The sequence below is a fragment of the Calliopsis andreniformis genome, chromosome 7 (assembly GCF_051401765.1).
Source record: "Calliopsis andreniformis isolate RMS-2024a chromosome 7, iyCalAndr_principal, whole genome shotgun sequence".
Classification (NCBI taxonomy): Eukaryota; Metazoa; Arthropoda; class Insecta; order Hymenoptera; family Andrenidae; genus Calliopsis; species Calliopsis andreniformis.
In genome coordinates this window covers 2,996,470-3,016,493 of record NC_135068.1, presented here as the reverse complement: position 1 = coordinate 3,016,493, position 20,024 = coordinate 2,996,470, and the positions used below count along the sequence as shown (strand labels likewise).

General features: G+C 30.3%; 1 protein-coding gene across 5 annotated transcripts; it reads right to left on the bottom strand.

The window, feature by feature from the left end:
* Nucleotides 1-9,835: 9,835 nt before the first annotated feature.
* Nucleotides 9,836-19,783, bottom strand: Atp6ap2 (ATPase H(+)-transporting accessory protein 2). Of its 5 annotated transcripts, none has more exons than XM_076382225.1 (10): nt 19,605-19,783; nt 19,351-19,478; nt 18,996-19,232; nt 18,024-18,338; nt 17,315-17,407; nt 15,088-15,180; nt 13,129-13,335; nt 11,423-11,528; nt 11,258-11,339; nt 9,836-11,076 (listed from the first exon to the last, which is right to left on the bottom strand). In XM_076382225.1, the coding sequence occupies exons 1-9, from the start codon at nt 19,645-19,647 to the stop codon at nt 11,260-11,262; spliced, it is 1,302 nt and encodes a 433-aa protein (XP_076238340.1). In that variant the 5' UTR covers nt 19,648-19,783; the 3' UTR covers nt 9,836-11,076; nt 11,258-11,259. The 5 variants fall into 5 exon arrangements, with proteins under 5 accessions (XP_076238340.1, XP_076238341.1, XP_076238339.1 ...); XM_076382226.1 differs by having other exon boundaries at nt 9,836-10,871; XM_076382224.1 differs by having other exon boundaries at nt 9,836-11,339.
* Nucleotides 19,784-20,024: the final 241 nt, after the last annotated feature.

Genomic DNA, 20,024 nt, shown 5'->3' with positions numbered 1-20,024 from the left:
AGGTGTTGTCGCCTAGTGGGGAACCAGAAGTATACTCAGGTGGGGATGCTGAAGGTGGGGCTTAAAACCTTCAGCGGCGAGCAGTTCTGAGACACGGGATAAACGGCGATCTTTCACTTCGTGCCAGCACTTTGCTGCTTTTTACGTTTGTGAAACAGTGTAATTTTCTGAAAGAGTTCAGTAGCCAAAAAAAAGGCACAACGATTTCGTTACGAAAGGAAAAATCACGGTTGTTTTGAGAATTTGTAATAGGCGTGTGTGTGCTCTACTAAAGAACGTTGCGTTCATTAATCAAGCGAGATGAAGTGTATCGAATAAGCAGTGATGTATGTTTTGTGATTTCGAACATATGCGTTGATTTATAAGTTATTTTTAAAATGACTGTAGGATGTTATTAATGTAATGCATAGTTTGAAATGAAAGTAGGGTGAAAGATCTAATTACTGTCATCTTAAGGATTGATTCGAAGATTATTGTATAGTTTTTTTTATTCATCGACGAAAGACATAGATTTCTCTTACTGTTAGTCATTATTCAATTGTTTATTTGAAGCAAAAAATTCGGTGATTTTCAAAACCTGTGGTTTTATGTAAAGATTTATTGATTTCAAAGCAGTATCGCGCATATTAAATAAAAAACTTAATAAAACATCAGATTTTCAATAGATGATATAAATAAAATTCCGAATAGTAATTTTCAATTTTAAAGCGCATAATATTATAAATTATTTAGAGTAGAAATACACAAGTGCATTGACATTACTAAAAATAGAATACGAAGTTTTAGGTTCTATTGATTTTAATTATTTAATCGATAAATTTGCAGAATTTAAGTGTCAGCCTATAAAGATTGAAAATAATAAATTACAAAATTGAAAAATTTTTTTTCTAGATAGAAATTTTAATACGTGCTATATACAACATTTTTTAACATAAGACATTTTTTAATGTTAATAGTTAGGTACGCTATTTTTCACAGGAACGCTTCAAATATTACAAAATTTTAAATAAGAAATAGCAAATTTTCACGAGACATATTTTCGAATCTAGTATTATAAGTGCTTATGATCGCCTCTTTTCTTGTCCTTTGTTTTTATTGCAGAGCGAAAAAATATAATAGTCTAGGTCAGTACAAAGTTATATCCGCCCCTGGTTTTACTTTTTTTTTTCGGTTTTGAGGAAGTATCTTTGAAAAATTGGTGACCACAAATGAGTAGTACTTTTTTCCCAAATAAGTTTCAGTTTTAGTCGTATGCTATTATTTTGTGTAGGATTCTACAATTTCTTTTTGTTATTTTAACTAAAATAGTTTCGAGTGATATTGATTGAGACTTTTATCCTATTTGTCTCCACTTGGGTTTCAGTATTTTCATACGCTGTCAATATATTTTGTGAGTACAACAATCATTAAAATTTAAAAAAAGTAGCACGTGTATTATTTTGAATAACAAATGTCATACAAAATTCAATACTGTAGTAGTAAGACATGTATTTGAAAGGCGGTTTTATACGTTAGGTTTACAACATTTTAAGAGTATCAGAAATTATTTATGTCTCACTTGCTTCTTCTATTTCTATTTCTTTTCTTCTTCTGATTATCTCCTTCATCCAACTTGTTCCTTCCTCTGTTCCTTTCAGTAACATGTACATTGTGGTCTCTTCTTTTCTTGTTTCTCTACATTTCTCTATTAAATGTGGTAGCGTTTCTGTCTTTTCTTTGCATATTCTGCATTTGTTTTCTTCTTCCTTTACCCAAAACCTGTTTCCTCTCTCCTCGTTTCCGCATCTGAATCTAGCTATTATCGATTGGTTTCGTCCTTTATATTTTTATGGCAGATTTTCTAATCTTTTGATTTCTTTTATAATTTTGTACCATTTATTATATCTGCCCTCTGCTATTTTTTCATATTATTCCTGTAGTTGTTCTTGTTTATCTAACTGTGACAGAATTTCTGCATATTCTGTCTCTTCTCTTCTTTGGGTATGAATCTCTTGTATTTGCATTCCTTTTTCACTATAATACTGTTTCCTCATTTTTTCCCATTTCGATTTATTTCCTTTCCTTTTTGCGTCTTCCAAAGGAATACGTACTAGAAATTCAATACTGTGTATAATGGCAAACGAAATTTCGGTACAGTACTTATATTTTAATTATTTGAAGAATAGTTTAATAGAGAAAATAAACATGCCACTAATCTTGTCTGAAATGGTTAAACACATCTAAACAGAAGACATTCAACGATAATAACTTTATTTTAATTAAAACGAGTGGGGATCAATTAATCATGTAATTATGATACTTGTTTTTCGAGAGCTTTGAGATGCAGTCTTTAAATGTTCAAATTTGTACAACGTTGAACTTGGTTTTATTAAAATCGTTATTCTAACTTAATTAATCTATGTTCGAAAGGTTCACTCGCAACAAGATGAAATATAATGCGTGTATTCTCTCTGGTTATAGAGATTTGAAGGTTTTGAAACTGAAAACTGTCACAATGCTACAGGAAATTTCTACGAATTCATTCGATACAATCATAAAAATTGTCGTTTCTTTTATCATATTCTTGCTTGCTCGGAATGTAATTTTCGAAGGCAAGCTAATCGTAAGATAATAGGTTAGGTACAATATATAATGAAACAAAATTAATTTATTTTTAGTACAATAATGTCTATGTTTAATTCTAACTGATGTTTGAAGTACATACATACATATACTCACAGGTTATATCAGTGAAATGGGATCATCTGAATATCTATCTTACAATTAATTCGAAAAAAGCATTGTACGTATCTTCCAATGTTCAACTAGGATCTTTTTCATGGCGAAACAATAGTATAGATTACTTTCCATGGCAAAGCCAAAACATGTTAATAAAATATACTCTTTTTCGTAAATAGTAAGTTGCATTATTTCCCAATTTATTATCATCAGTTCAGCATTGTCAATTATTAAAATATTACAAGTGATGAAGAAAGTAACGCAGAAAAAAATTGACATTTAGTGAAGTAAATGTGAAGTAAAAATAAATAATGATTTTTTAGCAGTTTTTACATAGATGCTACGTAATTAATTGACAATGCTGTATTGATGATAATGTCTCTTCTGTCACTCCTGAGGCTCCAAATTGAAAGAATTCAAGAAAAAATACTTTAGTGCGTACCTAAGTCCTTAGTTGGGCACCGCAACGCCGATTGTTAATCCTAGAACGTCATCCTAGAATCGCTGACGACCACACAAAATTTTAAATTTGAAGATTTATTTAGCATGTACTTCCAAGTAATTTAAAAATCTTTTTTTCTTTTCTGTAAACAGGAATTAGGCTGTGCAACTATCTTTTCTTAAGATGCCCAAAGTAGAATGGAAAAAACTTTTTCATACTTAGTATTTTCAAATATTAAGATTTTTTTAGAGTCGCCAGTAACCCCACAGTGTTACTTACGTCAAAAAATAGAAAGGTGTCATTCTAGGGTTAAAAATAGAGGTTCGAATTGCCGTCTAACCTTACCATAACGCGGTTACCAAGGGAAGGTATTTGTAACTCATACTAATCACGAGCGAGCGATTCTTAAATTCTAGAAAGAGTGGGTTACTAGTAGAATTTTTTCAATAATCATGACATGTCTGCGAAAAAATTTTGAGACGATTTTGAGAATAACTTGCTGGTAAGAGTTATAACGATACGAATACCTAATCTCTCTTCCTTGGAAGATTGTGGCGTATCCTACTGAAGCTCACTTACGAAACATGAAGACAATTTTGTCTGAAACCATATTTTTTTCATTCAATTCTTGGGATTTTGTTTAAGTCATGATTTTATTAATTTCGAATTTCTTTAAAAAATTCAGGACTTTAAATTCTATGTTCATAGATTTCCATTCTAAATATTTTTAATAATTTATGACAATTTGATTCAAATCATAGTGTCTAATAATGAAATAAAACTGACTGCTGTTTGGAAACATAGTTTTAATTACAGCTTTCGATTTCAATAAACTAGAAAAAGCAGTAATTAGTAATTTTAACCTTATTGCTGTAACCCACTTGTAATGGGGTTAAGCGGGTCACTTGGGTTTTAAACGTCCTAACTTACCTGGTTAGTGCCCCCAGTACGCATTAGGGTTCGAATCTCTGGAAGTGTGAAGGACCGATACCTCGCTGGTTTACTAGAATCGGTATATCCCACCACATCATCGACAATACACGTTATCGACAGCGCATTCTTTATAGTCGGCGAAGGCAATTAGCTCGACGCTATCCTGCTTTCGTACGACTGGAACGTGGCGTGCATGTGGACTACAAAAGAAGTGATTGAGACTAAATAGTTCTAGAGGCAGGCGATAACTAACGACCACGTTGAATCTTCTAACTATCGATTGTTTGGAATTGCTTGATATTAGAAAAGTATTTGCTAATGATAAACGTTCCATCATCCTATTACTAAAGAATGATACTGTTTCTAAGAGGACGCTATGAAACACATGGTACTTATCCCAGAACTTGGGAATAGGGCGTATGCTTGAACATTCCTTTTTACGAATATTTTATGCTGTTAATATAACATACGTACATGTATGTATGTTAGTACTACATGAGTCCCATGAGAAGTCCCCTAAAAAGCATTAGGGGCAGTGCATTTAACAAAAGCATGATTAATACGTCCAACACTCATGAAATTGGTTAACAAAGACTAGCAATCATTAGGTACGTGTATTAGTTACACGAAAAACAATATTGGTTTATAATATATCTACACCTACTGATTCATAATATATGTCTACAATTGTTATGATTATACATTGAATGTATACATACAACAATAAAAAATTGATGCATTTATACAGCCTAACTACGCACATAAATTAGAGAATCTATTGTACTCTGTTATAATATATTATAAGCAATTCCGTGAAATGTCTTGTGAGACATTAATAGTACTTATAGTTAGGCACATGAATGAGTAAAAGAAATTAGTATTATAATACTATGCACATATAATAAGAGTCCGTTAAATATGTGTATTGATTAAAAAATACAGCGATATCAAATCAGTGTTTTATATTAGAGATTAGGTGAGATCAAACAAATTCTGTTAGCTTTTTGTATAAATACAAGGTGTTCGAAAATAGATATCAAAAATTTTAAGGGGTGACACTACGTGTTAAAATCGGACCAAAAATTAAGATTAACAAAATTGCGTAGTTGAGACTTCTTTTCAGAGTTATTATTTATTATAAAAACGTCTAAATTTTGCGTGAAATATATCTGCTTTGGGACTTATTCTACTACCTGTGTGCATTAGCGATGTCAGACGCAGCGAAGTCAGTAGAATAAGTCTCAAATCAGACATACATTATGCGTATCTAAAGCGTTTTTTCAATAATTAAGAGGTTATATTCTTTCATCTAGATACCCGCTAGAAACGTACAAGCTCGAGATTTTGTTTAAAAAAGCTGCCAGTAGAAATGATGCCAAATGTTTTTCCACTATAAGATACATCTCTCATTTTCAGTTATATTATTTTGTAGTAGAAAAAGTTATAGTTATATTTTCTTGTAATAAAAAAACATTTATCTGCGCTGGTAGCTTTTTTTTCCAAAAATGTTTTCGGATCTGTAAATTGCCTGCGAAACTTTAGGTGGATTTATGTAAAATCGCCCTTAAAATTTGTGTCGACGAACACAATGTACATAAAATCTTCAGAAAAAGACAGCAACTCCAGTTGGAATGAAATCTTTGGTTACATCTAATAAGCAATGTTTCTCTATTTTACGGGCAACACTTACTAATACGATTCAAGGAGTGGGAATCATACTTGTTAGCAACACGTTTGTAAAGGAAGTACGTAGGTTCCTTAGCAATATTCAATACTTTGAGATTTACGACACGACAATCACTATTTAGCACAGTAGCACAAAAGCGCATCTGTAGAACAGATTATGCACTCTGCAATAAAAAGTCTTTTAAGTGGGTATCAACTGTTTGTGTTATAAATTTTGTCTTAACAAGTATTGTACAAAATTTGGCCATCTAATTTATTCGTGCACTTTTACCTCAAACATGTAAGTCTCCTCTAGAAAAATTTAACTATTTAGCTTAAAAACAACTTGAATTTTTAAGAATTCAATTTTATTTTATTATTTTCATCCACGTGCATCGCAGTAAGAAAATGTGTCGTTTGAGGAAGTCAGTTTCTTTTCATTTCTGTTATTCATTCTTTATTAGCGTTTGATTACTAATGTCTAGCTAAGACATAAGAATGGTTTTGCTTGTTTTGTTTGTTTTGTTACATATGCGTCGCGTACGTGACCTTTTTAACCCCTTTTTGAGAGCTGGAGTACATTGGATGCATAGATAAAGACCCCTCGCGTGCATCTGCTTTATATAGTTTTTCGAAAAATTCTAACGAAGGCGTTAGGTAACGCCTGTGTCCCTACTACTTTTAATAACCAAATTTTAGATATATAAAAGGCTGGAAATCAGGCTTCGTGGGCTCACATAGAGGTTACTAGCTAGCAACGCTGTTACTTTGTCAGTTAGTCTTTGCAAGATCAGGTTCAAGTCCCTTTCGGATTTTATTAACCTATACAGTACGTATGGTTACTGTTAGGCATCATATATTATTTTACTCTGAGACCTCCACACTTCTCAGAATGTCAAAACTGAGAGTTGGTTAGCTCCGCGACAAGTTCATACAATCACCAATTGTAAAAGTTTATTGTTGTGTAACAATATAGTTATTAAGTTGTAAATTTGAAACACGCTTAGTTTATTTAAAAACCAAGAGTCAACATCCAAATTCCATTACTCTGGATTCACAAGCAATACATCCTTACAGCTTAGAGTGTATTATAAATCGTAAGCTATGAGTCTACTAACATTATTGTGACTCCCTCTGTTAACCATACACAGGTTTGTTCACACTTCCTACCTCCTGTGGCTCCTCGTGTTAACCACACACGGATTCGTCCACACATCTTTTTCCTACAGCTCTCAGTGTTAATCATACACGGATTTGTCTGTTACTGTCACCGATCCTGTGACTCCCTGTGTTAACCATACACGAGTTTGTTTACAACAACCATCCGGCAACTCCTCGTGTTAACCACACACGGATTTATCTTCTACTAACAAAACTCTCAATTTGCCAATCCTCGGCAACGCGGCCGAATTCCACTCGCCCTTGCGGTTTGTAACAGTTTTGTACGTATTTCCACGTGTCTACATAATTTTCGAAATAAATAATAGAAAATGCAATTGCTGCATCAAAAGAAATGTAGTAACAGAAAATAATGTATCGATTCAAAAATTCAATGTATAAAATACTTAATTAATAGTTTCTATTACGCATTTTTTCAATATTTCTTCTCAGTCACCATGTCCCTTTCTCGCTCGTTAGCATACCTATCTCTCCTCTAAATCATGTAAAACTGTGAAATGAGATGGCTTTTCATTTTATTATATACAGGGTATCCCAGAACTGGTGGTATAAGCGGAAAGGAGGTGATTCTTCATGAACAGATAAGACGAAAATATAGAATAAAAGTTTTTTATATCATACTTCGTTTTGAGAGAGTGCAAGTGTACTGAACTACAGTTTTAGGCGTTTGAGAGGTACATAGGGAAAGGAAAATGCTTCTAGCATACCGTAGAGGCAGTCAGTCGTTGTGTCGAGAGTGTTCCTCTTACCCCGTGTTTCCTTCAAACGTCTAAAGCTGTACTTTCGTACGCTTGCACCCAACTATAATTCAAACTCAATTTTCTCGAAAACAAAGTACGATATCGAAGAAGTTCTATATTTTCGACATATTTTCTCGTGTAGAATCACTGGCTTTCTGCTTGGATCACAAATTCTGGGACTTTATGTATAGTTATTATTTGACGAAAAATAATAAACAAACAAAAATATTTGAAAAATTACCTACTTGTTAAATTTAAATAGACATTTTACTCTAAAAACTGATTTAATATTTTTGTAATGAAAGAAATATCTACAGTTAGTGTGAGGCTGATATTGCTATCATTGTAACTTCAGTCATGACATTTTTTACTTATTGTAGTGTGGTGTAAATGTACCTCCTGAAGTATGGACATGAATTTATAAATCACTCGTATTTTTAAACTTTTAACATTGCATAGCTTAACTTAACTTAACTTACCAGTGGATACCCGGCCTTAATACCTTTTAAATTACGTGCCATTTTTTCGCCTTTTATTAAAGATTTCATACCCATATTCAAATAAGGTTTTATGTTAATATCTCAGAAGCCAAGGCCAGGCGTTAACATGTACAGAAAAAAATTGTTCAGAATATTGAGTTTTACAACGTATTTCAATATATAGCAAGGTGGTCCTTTTTCTATATAATTACGTATTAGTTTCTTTAATAACAATTAAAAGGATACAAGGAATCAATTTTTTATCAAGAAAAAAAGAAATCGTACCCTTAAATTTATATCAATACAAATACTATAATACCTCAAAATTATACCTTAATTGGTTTGAAAATAATTGACTTAAGTTGGTAAAGATATAAGTCGAGGTATAATTATTTATACAGCATGTTCGACAACGAGTGTCAGAAATCTTAAGAGCTAATTCCATATGGCAAAATATGACGAAAATTGAGAATGTTCAGTGAAGTCAGTAGAAAAATCCTGCGTCAGACACAGCGAAATCAGAATAAGTCCTGAATCAGACACAGTAGAATCAGTAGAAGAACGAGTTAAACACAGCAATGTCAGCAGAAGCCTCAAGCCAAAGAGTCAAAGAGAGCGAAGTTAATAGAATAAATACTGAGTCAAGCACAGAGAAGTCAGTAGAATAAGTACCGAGTCCGACACAGCAAAATCAGTAGAATAAGTACCGTGGCAGCCATATTTCACGCGAATTTTAGGTGTATTTTCAATAATGAACTCTTATCAACCCAACAGGCAGTAATGTTGCCACGCGCAAGCCAGGGTTCTACTCCAACTGGCAGTACTGCTGCCAGAATGTTTGCGTTTTTTAACATTATTTTGTTTATTTTGTTGTTAGCTGACGCAGATCATATATTCACAAAATTTGTTTTGAGTTAGCTAACAAGCATGCTATATTATTCTTGGAATAATAAAAATTAATAATTCGGAAACGAAGCCTGAGACGTAATTTCGTCTGTTTTTATTTTGGCAAGCAATTAATTAATTAATTCGAAGAGGACGATAAACTATTTATTTTACGCAACTCCATTATTGTCTAACGTAGTACAATATGTATATTCAATTACTAGTAGACTGAACTTTTATTCTATAGCCTTTAAGAAGAAACTATTTTTGAAAATAGTTTATAAAGATAACTAGTTTTAATTCTTGAGCCAAAGTAAAGTCCAAAGATCTACAGTAAGTGTAACTTTCGAAGAAAACTATTAATGAATTGAAAATAATTTCTTTTTTAAGTATTTGTAGAAAATTATTTTAGTATATCATGATAAAATGAGACCTGGAACTATAGCTCCTCCCTCCTAGTCCAGGTCTGATAGTACTTACTTACTTACATAGAGCTGTGAAAAACTTCACTGGATGACACAGAAACAAGAGAGGTATGTTAGCATTACTGCTGCTTTGTTAGCTGCTTTGATTTAGAAAATGAAAGTAACATATAGCGATAAAAATCGGACGATATTCTAGAAATTTGGTACAGTATTTAGTTTAGATTTTTGGAAATACAAACACGTACAAAAAATGGATGGACTCAGTTTACAGATGGTGTCAGTAAAAATAAGGTTGCTGATAGAGAGTTAAGATGAAATTTAATTTTCCAGTAATTAACTAAGGAGAATGTTCAATAAAGTAATAAAATGTAATGTGTATAGTTTTTATAATTATGGGAGTATAAAAACATACATTTTACTATCTAAAATTAATCATTTACATTGTACAGGCCATAAATCTGTGTCCATAAAAATTATTTAAATAAGTTAATACGTACGTCTGTTTATGATATCAGATAATCGAGCATGCGTTACTACATGTTTTTTAAATCGCATCTACTGACCGAAATGATTTTATAACATGTATAGTATTTGGTGTCTTTTATACTTCCTAGTCGCCAGTTGTTTAAGTTTTAAAATGGTCTACTTATAAATAAAAAAAACCCAAATAAAAACTGATTATAAAAACAAGAAATACCAATAACTCTTACCAAAGTAAAAAGATTATACCACATATGCAAGACGCGCAAATCATTTTTGGGCTGAAGTAGACATCACGTGTAAGAAACGTTATTTGAACCGAAGTAGTTAAGGTATCATCGTCACTCGAATCAAATGTTTATAAGATTAATTGGAAAAAATTCGGTATAAGTTTACAAAAGCATCGAAATTCGCTGCGGACAAAAAGGACCTAATGTGTTCATGAAAGGTTAAAGCCGGGCCTACTGCTGCACCGCATCGCATAGAAAAACCGTCGAAAAGCGCAATCAATTTTACGCGGAACACATTCTCACTGACTGGTATAATTGTACGCCACACACGGTGTTTAGAATCTCTCGAAGAGATCGAAGCAGGGTTCTTTATCTACACTGTATTTCAGTTAAAGATCGAATATATGTAAACAGTGCTTTGTACATGATAATTAGATTTTCCTTAGTCCATTTATCGCAGGTTGCTTTTATGACAGTTACGTTATTTATTTTATATTTGCAACTCGTTAAAATGTTTATACTCTGTTTAATCCACCAGATGTATAACCTTTTTATTACCTCATTTCATAAATATACACCTACATGTATATTCTTGTATTATTTATATCCATTTATAATTACTCTAAATTATTTTAGACATATATCTTTTAGACATATATTGCTGTACATAGATGTGATTCATGGGCTTCACAAGTTTATAAAATATTCAACAGAAATACTATATAGTTAATTGCATTCTAGATGATACAAATATTTTGCAGAGATGAGAAATTTTACAGCAGACGTGCGGGTCTAATTGGTCAGGGTGCAAGAGACCACGCATCATCTCATGCGCATTTTCGACAAAAGGGATCCCTCTAGCCTTTATTTCGTTCCACTGATCTTCTTCTCATCTCTGCACTGTAATGCATACATAAATATATTACAATAGCTATCATATAATTGATATATAATAAGATATTTAATTGTTTCAAGTCTCATTAAGTGACCCTTTATATGCTTATCTAACAAGGCTGACAATATAAGTACAATTGATATCAAGGAAATTTGTTTACTTTTAACATCATTAGTTTGTATTTACATTTAGTTATCCTTCTTCATACGATTGGAAGTCATCCTGTATATTATAGAATCACGTCCTGGATCCATTTGAGAAATGACAACTGCATTTGTAACAAGTAAATGAAGATTAGAAAATGAATGTAATACATATATATTATTTAATTAAATATAAGATATTACGTACTGCAAATAGCAAGAAGTGAAAAAACAAAAACGACTCCAAACCATAAAAGAATATTAAAGATGGCCGGGTAATCTTTCGAATAATATTTCGCAAGATTATGAATTTCCTGGAACAAAAGACTTGATATTTTAAACTATTATATCTCAATGCAGCACTAGAACTGCAGTAATTCTTAGTATTCAATACATTCATTAAATCTCCTCTACATTCCTCATTGCCTAGAACATAGAAGCTTTAAGTATTTAATATATAAAACATAACATGATGTATATCAGTAGGTTGCTTAAAATTATAGAGTAAAAAAATTTCAAGAAATTCATACAAATAACTTCAACATAACTGCAATTGTGCTTCTTAAATACAGTACTACCTCGATATGTGTGCAACTTTCAGCTCACGATATAAGCTCGACGCTACCTCCACTACTTTTGTAATTTGTCGCAATGACAACTACAAACTATAAATTTCATTCGACACACAAAGCTTTTACAATAAGAGACGAATTACGATATTTTGCGTTCCTTTATCACGTTTTAAGTGGACGAACCATCTTATTTCATTTTTTTTACTCGTTCTATTCGTTCACTCATCTCTTTCCGTTTCGTCTTCTTCTACAAAAATGATGTTAAACGAAATCTAGGACCTGTACCTGTCACATGCCATGAATATTGTCCAATTTACGGTACAGTATTGCTTTGTCCCCAGAATTGTGGACTCTTATCAAGGTAATACTGTTATGTATCTTGTTTTATAAGAAAATTTTTCCATATTACATTTATCTTTTTGAAATATATCATGCAAGTTATTAAATAATATACAGTATTACATCTCTCATGCATAGTATAATTTCAATTGTAATAAAAGTCACTCTTAAAAAAGTGATAATAAAAAGCAGTGAGTGATAAGTAAACTTAGCAAAATCTAATATATAAGACAACTTACTTAAAAATGGAATCTATATATCAATAATTTTCAATTATAGATAAAAAAAGGTATATAGTAGTATTTATTCTTCTTTCAAAATGTTAAAATATATTTTAAAAAATACTCTTTTTTCATGTGAATGTTGTTTAAAAAATCTATATAGCTATATATTATTCCTTCCTAAATCAGACTTTTTAGACCTTTTTTCATGAATTGATTACCTGTTACTAAATCATACAATCATCCAGATTCCAATCTCAAGTAATTTTAAGAATATGGTAATAAATTTATACAGTATATTGAAGAACTCAAATAGATGAACAAAATTCATATGAAACTTGAATAGAAAAGTAACTCTCTAATGAATTATAGAAAACACGAATTTCTGTTTTCGTTATCATAGATTATTATAATTCACATAAACTTGTCGACTTATTACAGTCTCTAAATATAGTATATAAATTTGATTCCATATTCTTGGATAATCTAGCGATAAATGCTTACTAATATATCGCATAATTTAACAGAAGCATTTTAAAACTTGATATGCATTTCAATAAGAAACCATTATTAACAACAAAATATATAGCAATCTATATGCTAACTAAGGCTAAAAATGAAAGATACTTTCCCAAATTGAAATACGCAACTAGAGCAAAGAGGGGTACATTGATTATTTCTATGGTAAGTGTACCCCTATTTTTACTTGATAACATATGTTTAAATTTGCAAGAAATGTACAAAACAAAATTCTAGAATACATGTTAAAGTGTTAGTGATACCTGTCCTATAATCTGTATGTTAGAATTTATTGTACTCTCCGTATTAGTCAAATCCTGATCACTTTCATTGAGTCCACTATCATCATGAAAATCACTACTTGCAGGAGTACTCATATCATTTGGATTGGATTCACTAGTGCTAGCAATATTTCTGTTTGAATCCTCTTCGGCTTGTATATTTTTGTTTTCATCTTGATGATCATTTTGCTATAAGTACATGTATTTATGTAAGCAACTTATGTTGCAAAACTCAAAATAATCCAAACCTAATTTGCTCACAGTAGTGGTCCATTTTATATTTTATGTAAACTACAATAATTGTAGATGAATGAAATAATATTGCGATAAAATAGGTTGTAAGCTTGTAAACATGAACATTTTGTTTAATATTTTTTCTTGTTCTTCATTTTTGTACTATACATAATTTCTGTTTGTGTCACCTCTATGTGTACTTTATTATGACGACTACTGTGAAAATGTAGTACAATATATTTATAATATATGTCTCTTCCATAAAAGAAACTAGGATGGCAAAAAACTTATTTGATTCAATAGGAAAAGAAAAATAATTTTTTCCAAAGTTATTTTTCTTTAATTTAAATCCATTTAATACTACATGTAACAAATATCTTACTTGATATTTCCCACACAATACAGTATACATACTTCCATTAAGATAATTAAAATAATACACAACAAAACTGATTGGTTAATAATAAATAATCAATAAAGGAACACAAACAACTTTCATAAAATATACCATTTTGATCCATAATAACTGTAGTACAAGCAGTAATTATATGATACCCATTTATTTATAATAGAGCTATGAAAAAAAAGGTTGAAACAGATCATATAGATCATTCAGTGGTGAATATTCAAAGTCTGTATTTTCATTATACACAATAATGAAAGTAATAACTTTGGATTCCTGGTATTTCTTGATGAAAATGATATGAAACATAATGTAATTTGGATTATTTTTAATGATATTATATCAAAAATTAATTTACAGAATTTCAATCTCACATCAGTAAAAATAATTCAAAATTACACTGAACTCATATATATTAGAAAAACTTAGAGAATTCATTGCTAACACTTTCACAAAAATTTAATGAAAAATACAAAACTTAATACCTTGACCTACTCAGTTTCAACTCATTGTCCTTATTGAAAATATCAACTAAAAAAATTATTAAAATTCGAAGAAGCATTTTAACTATCAGAAAATTAATTGAAAAAATTAAGTAACGAGTGTCTTATAATTCTCCACAGGGTTATCTTTCAAATCATTCGCTATTCGAAGAAAAACTTACAGGTAAAACACATTCTGTTTTAAAAGACATATCTTAAATCTTGTCTATAATATTTCTTGGAATAACAAATAATTTGAAAAAGTATAAGTATTACTTTAAATAATTTAATGATTTTCAGAAGGATTATATTTCTGTCCATTAGATTAATTAAATAATAAATTCTTTGTAGTATTTATTTTTGTATTTTTACTATTTTATACTTTAATGCTTGTCCAAGGTTTACGAGTAGTAAAAATTGTTATTATATTCAGTGCTTTGTTTGCATATGTATAAATTAAACAATGTAATGTATTGTATTTATTAACAGTTTAACATTATGTATGTCATAAAATATTCTTCTAACATTATTTTAAAAAATTCAGAAGCAATACAAAAAACGACCAAAAAGCTAGAATTTCTAAAATGTGTTTCAAATTAATTTTAATTTCTGTTTTAACATGAGTTGTACAGTGAAATATTTATGTTGTATATTTCTTAGTATGTTGACGCATAAAACGAAAGAAGTATTTTGTATTAATGGATCACAAATATTATATTGCATAATTCATCGACATGTTTAAAAATCATGCAAGAAGCTTTTCTAATTCAAAAACATTTGCCCACTGTTAAGATATTTACCCATGCAACCATATTGACATACCTTAATTACATTATTATTATTATTATTAAATTCTGTATTATTGTGTTGCCGTTTAGGTTCCGAAGTAGATTCTACATTTTTGTTTTTATCACCCTATAAAAGATATAGGGGTTAGACACAATTATTAATGAGCTCATATAACTCTTATAGCACTTGCAATGTAAATACATATAAATTATTGTTAAAATAAATTCAAAACACTTGTTTTCAGGGACCGAAACAGTTATAGAACTTTATCATAGGCAGGTTCTATTCAGAACACATTCTATGGAATCTTTTTAAAAATTTATGTTTTAAATTTAATTTAATATTTAATAATTTAAATTTATATTATAAAATATAAAAATTTCTCTGAAACACGAACAGATACTTTATTCAGCAATTTAAAAAAGTTTTCACTCATTATAATAAATACTAAATAAAACTAGTACCTAGTAGTTTGGTAATATCATTTATCTTATAGAACATTTTTTAATAAATGTTCTGAAAGAACTTGTTCCAATGGAACTTTTATGATAAAGATTCTAAAATATCTATTTCACAAGAACTTTTTTAAAAAAGATCCTAATTTTAAAACAATTGCTTCCATCAAAATTCCATAGAAACATATATTCTTTAAAACAAAAAATTTAAGTTGGAACAGAACTTTTTTTAAAAACGAAACATAACTGTTTATTTCGATCCCTTATTTCTATTTCAAGAATATTTTACATTCAAATTCAATGATTATATTAAATTTAAATACTGCCTGGCAGTTGAATAACATAAAGGATATATGTACCAGAAATGGTGGTACCAGCGGAAAGGTAGCGATTCTACTTAAAAAAATAAGTGGAAGATAGAGAATTAAATTTTCTGATATCGTGCATCGTTTTCGGGAAAATTGAGTTTGAATTACGATTGGGTAGAAATACATAGAAGTATAGTTTTAGATACACTAGGTTACACAGAATAAGAGGTACACTTACGAAAAAATATTTCTCTTCTCGAAGAACGATATCAAAAAATTGTATTCTATTTATTCAACTTATTTTTTCCTCTAGCATCACTATTTTCCCTTTATATCATCAATTCTGGAACAATGTATATTCATAAGAGTCCACAGCAACGGAACGTAGAACATTAAAAAACCAATCATCTAACACATTTATCTTGTTAAGAAGGTTTTGTTATACAGGATATAACATGTATACGTTTCAATATTTTAAAGGGTGGTAGAATACTCTAATTGGATCACAAAATGTCCTACGTCATAGTATCTGCTCTGCTTTCATTTTGCAGCAATAATGTCTTAAAGTTAGCACTATGTTCTGAAACGATGAATAGCTTCTATACATAGATGAAACAAAGATACTGAAAGAGTCAGTTGACCTACAAAATTCGATTACTTGAGAAAATTGTGTTTGTTTCGGAAGACCCTGAACACATGTTAAGACTCTCAAAGACAAATGTCCTTCAATGGGACTCCTATCGTAAATGGTCCCTACTCTGTCGATCACTGAGTCAATCTTGAACAACTGTTTGCCAGTAGTCTTTTGGGTTAAACTACAACTGTGTGAGTTACCTATGTTCTTTTCCATGAGCATTTTTTATCTTTAAAGCTTTATAAAAATTAAACCGTAAGAGATATAATAAAATGTATTGAAATTTTTGTCTTCTATTGCTCCTCCTTAATATATGTGCAAAATTACAAAACCCTCAGAGTCCTAGTTTATCCAATAAACATGTTAACTTTGAAGTATTATTACTGCAAAATGGAAGCAGATCGGACACTGTGGTATGAGAGATTTTGTGACCCATTTGAGATCTCCTACCACCCTTTAAAATATTGAAACATATACATGTTACAACTTGTATATCCAAGCAAAATACCAGTGGGATAAGTGCAGTATTTAACAGAATCGTAGTTCCTACCCACCATTTTTATCAGCTGTTTCTTCAAAAGCTAAAATACAATATATTGTACAGCAATTAATATATCTCCGATATTCCTCTGTAAATGCGATATTTAATTTGCATTAAATGTATTAACATGCATAAAAAATACGGAAATGATGTATTGAAACAAGTATATACTTAGTGCGTATAACACATTTAATTTTCCTATAAAATAACACGATATTATACTTTTAAATTATATGTTTTAGTAATGAATATGTACATAAAGTTAATTACGATTATAAATGTAAATTTATCTTATGAATTACACAAAATATTAAATACAAACCGTGTCTGTAGTTTCTCGCTTTTGTCTTCCAAGTGTGACTGAACGGATGTGATGTACCTTACTTGCATCATTTGTGAAGGCCACAATTAATACCTAAATTAAAACATGTTTTCCTTCGTCTATTTATTAATGAAGATTACAGATCACTTAATAAAGAATGCAAATTACTGACAAATAAGTATTAAGGATGGGTTATTTGAAACGTTGAAATGTTGAAATATCTGGAAATCCAAAAAAATATCGAATTTCGAGAATTCGAAACTTTACACTTTTTTCGTGATTTGAAATTCTCTAAACTCCGGTAAAAAAAAAGAAATATCCAAATTTAACATTATCAAAAAAAATTTCGCATCACGCTACCATCAACAGTATTCATTGAGACTTTCAGTACATCGTAGACATTATAGTCGATAAAAGAAAAAGTAGAGTAAGTGGATGTCAATGTTATTGAATAAGAATCTGGATTACATATTTTTGTATATTGTTATGGTTTTATAATAAAGATTCATGCAAACATTTTTTTTCAGCCTTCAATTCTTAAAAGAAAATATTTCTCTTACAAAAGCAAGATCAGTACTTCATATTTCGAGAGTTTGGGAATTCAAAGGTTCGGATTAGAGTTTTGAAAATTAAAAAATTAAATTCCAACCCATCTTTAATAAATATTATAGACTTCTAATACTCTACTTTATATGTATCAAATTCATACCTGGCCATCATAAGCTTGAATAAATGCGTCATGAATAACGTTTAGAGCATTATTTAATAATAATAAAGCTTCTCTGGATGTAGTTGAATTACTTCCATGGACATCAAAAACAGGACGTAAACCAGATATCACTAGCCAATAAATGTCAGACTTTGCATCTGGTGTAATAGCAGAAGGTGCCTTTTTCGCAATGGCATGGAGCAATTGTACTTCTTCAAGGAATCTTTTGTCCTCTTCCTTTCTTAAACTTAAACCTCTTAAAGATGTTTCATCAATAGGGGTTGGTTTTAATTCTCCAAGAGCAGATTGTCCTAGCTAGAATTACATAATTAAAAAATATTTTTAGAATGAATTTTCAAAGATATTAAAAAAAATGACATGGAAGAAATTTTAATATTGATCCTTGTTGTTAACTTAATATTTTGTATACAGAGTCTCTATAACAAGTAATACAACTATGAATGAAGTAATTGAGAATGTAAAAGCAAATAGAAAATGTAGAATTAAATTTTGTTAGTACGAGGCTTTATTTATATAAAAATTGAATTTAAAAAATTGATTTGGTTTTTACTTCAAACATTTTCTATTTGGTTTTACGAGTACTGTTGTTCTATTGTGGCTTATATAACTGATTGTAGTACCCTATATAATTTACTACAATAATATTAAGTAACTAAGACAGTTTTGTCGCTTTTGGAGTCAAAAGATCATTTCTATTATTACAAAAACTCTTTTGAGTTTTATAAAAAGGAAATTTGTAAACAAACTTCTTGTTGGGAAAGGGTAGTTCAATATGAATTGAGAAACAAAATTATTTTAATTGAAAAATATAAGCAATCTTACTGTAACTTTAAGAGCAACAAAACTGTATCAGCTGAGATGACACAGCTGACAAACATTAATAATGTTTAAAGTCAGGCAATGTATAAATTTATTATTTTAACTAAAATCTTATCTCATTTTGTTACTTACAGCATCAAGACCATCACTCAGGGATATTCTCACTAAAGTATTATCATTGTCACTGTCTCTTTCTTCAAGACGTGCTCTAAGAGCTTGCCACGTAGTCTCTTCAACTTCATTAACATTTAAAGGAAATCTCTTAGCTTTTGGTATATCTAAGGAATCTACACCTTCAATTACTATTGCAACTACAGCCTCTGGAAGACTGAATGGATTGGTAATGGACATACCACTCCATGATCCTCTCTATAATAGCAATAGCCATATTAGAGGCAACAAGAAAATTATTTCTATTAAATAGGAGACTTAGAATATTATAACACAGAATATTTGTATTAAAAAAAGCATAAAATACAGAACAAACCAATTTAACAGTGAAACCTAGAGCAGCAGCTAATACTTCTTTGAGTAAACTCTGTTCCACTTCTTCATTTCCATTGAATAAAACACTATTTGGACTATGTAAAACTACGAAATCACCATTTGCTTTCACTGCAATAACAAATAAATATAAAATTATGTGTATTCACTAAATCTCGAGTACCATCATTTACAAACCAATATAAACTTGCATAGTAAAAATAATTTCAAATCTAAATTATGATATAAAAATCATACCTATAACAAATGTAGCTACCAAACAAAAAAGTAATTTCAACATTTTCGTTTTAGAAGATACAACCACTGAACGGAGACACTCCCTCGAATTCAATATTTATTCACAAATTGATCATGTGACACACGAGCGCAAAGGATCTCAACTGATAACAGAACGTGCTGACATGCTGCGATAGGTATACGAACTATACTGAACTATACTGTAAATTGGGAGAACTTTACAAAGTGTAAATGGTGATTTACAACCATAGAGTATTCATAGAAAGGCGACAATTTTGAACGTAAGACAGTTCTATGACTACTTCGGCCGCGCCATTTTTTGAGAATATACCATGCGCGCCGCCTGCGGGAGGTAGGTGGTACTAAAGCTTTTCCAATTCACACCACCCCAGGTTTTCCATTCACATTAAAGTACCCACT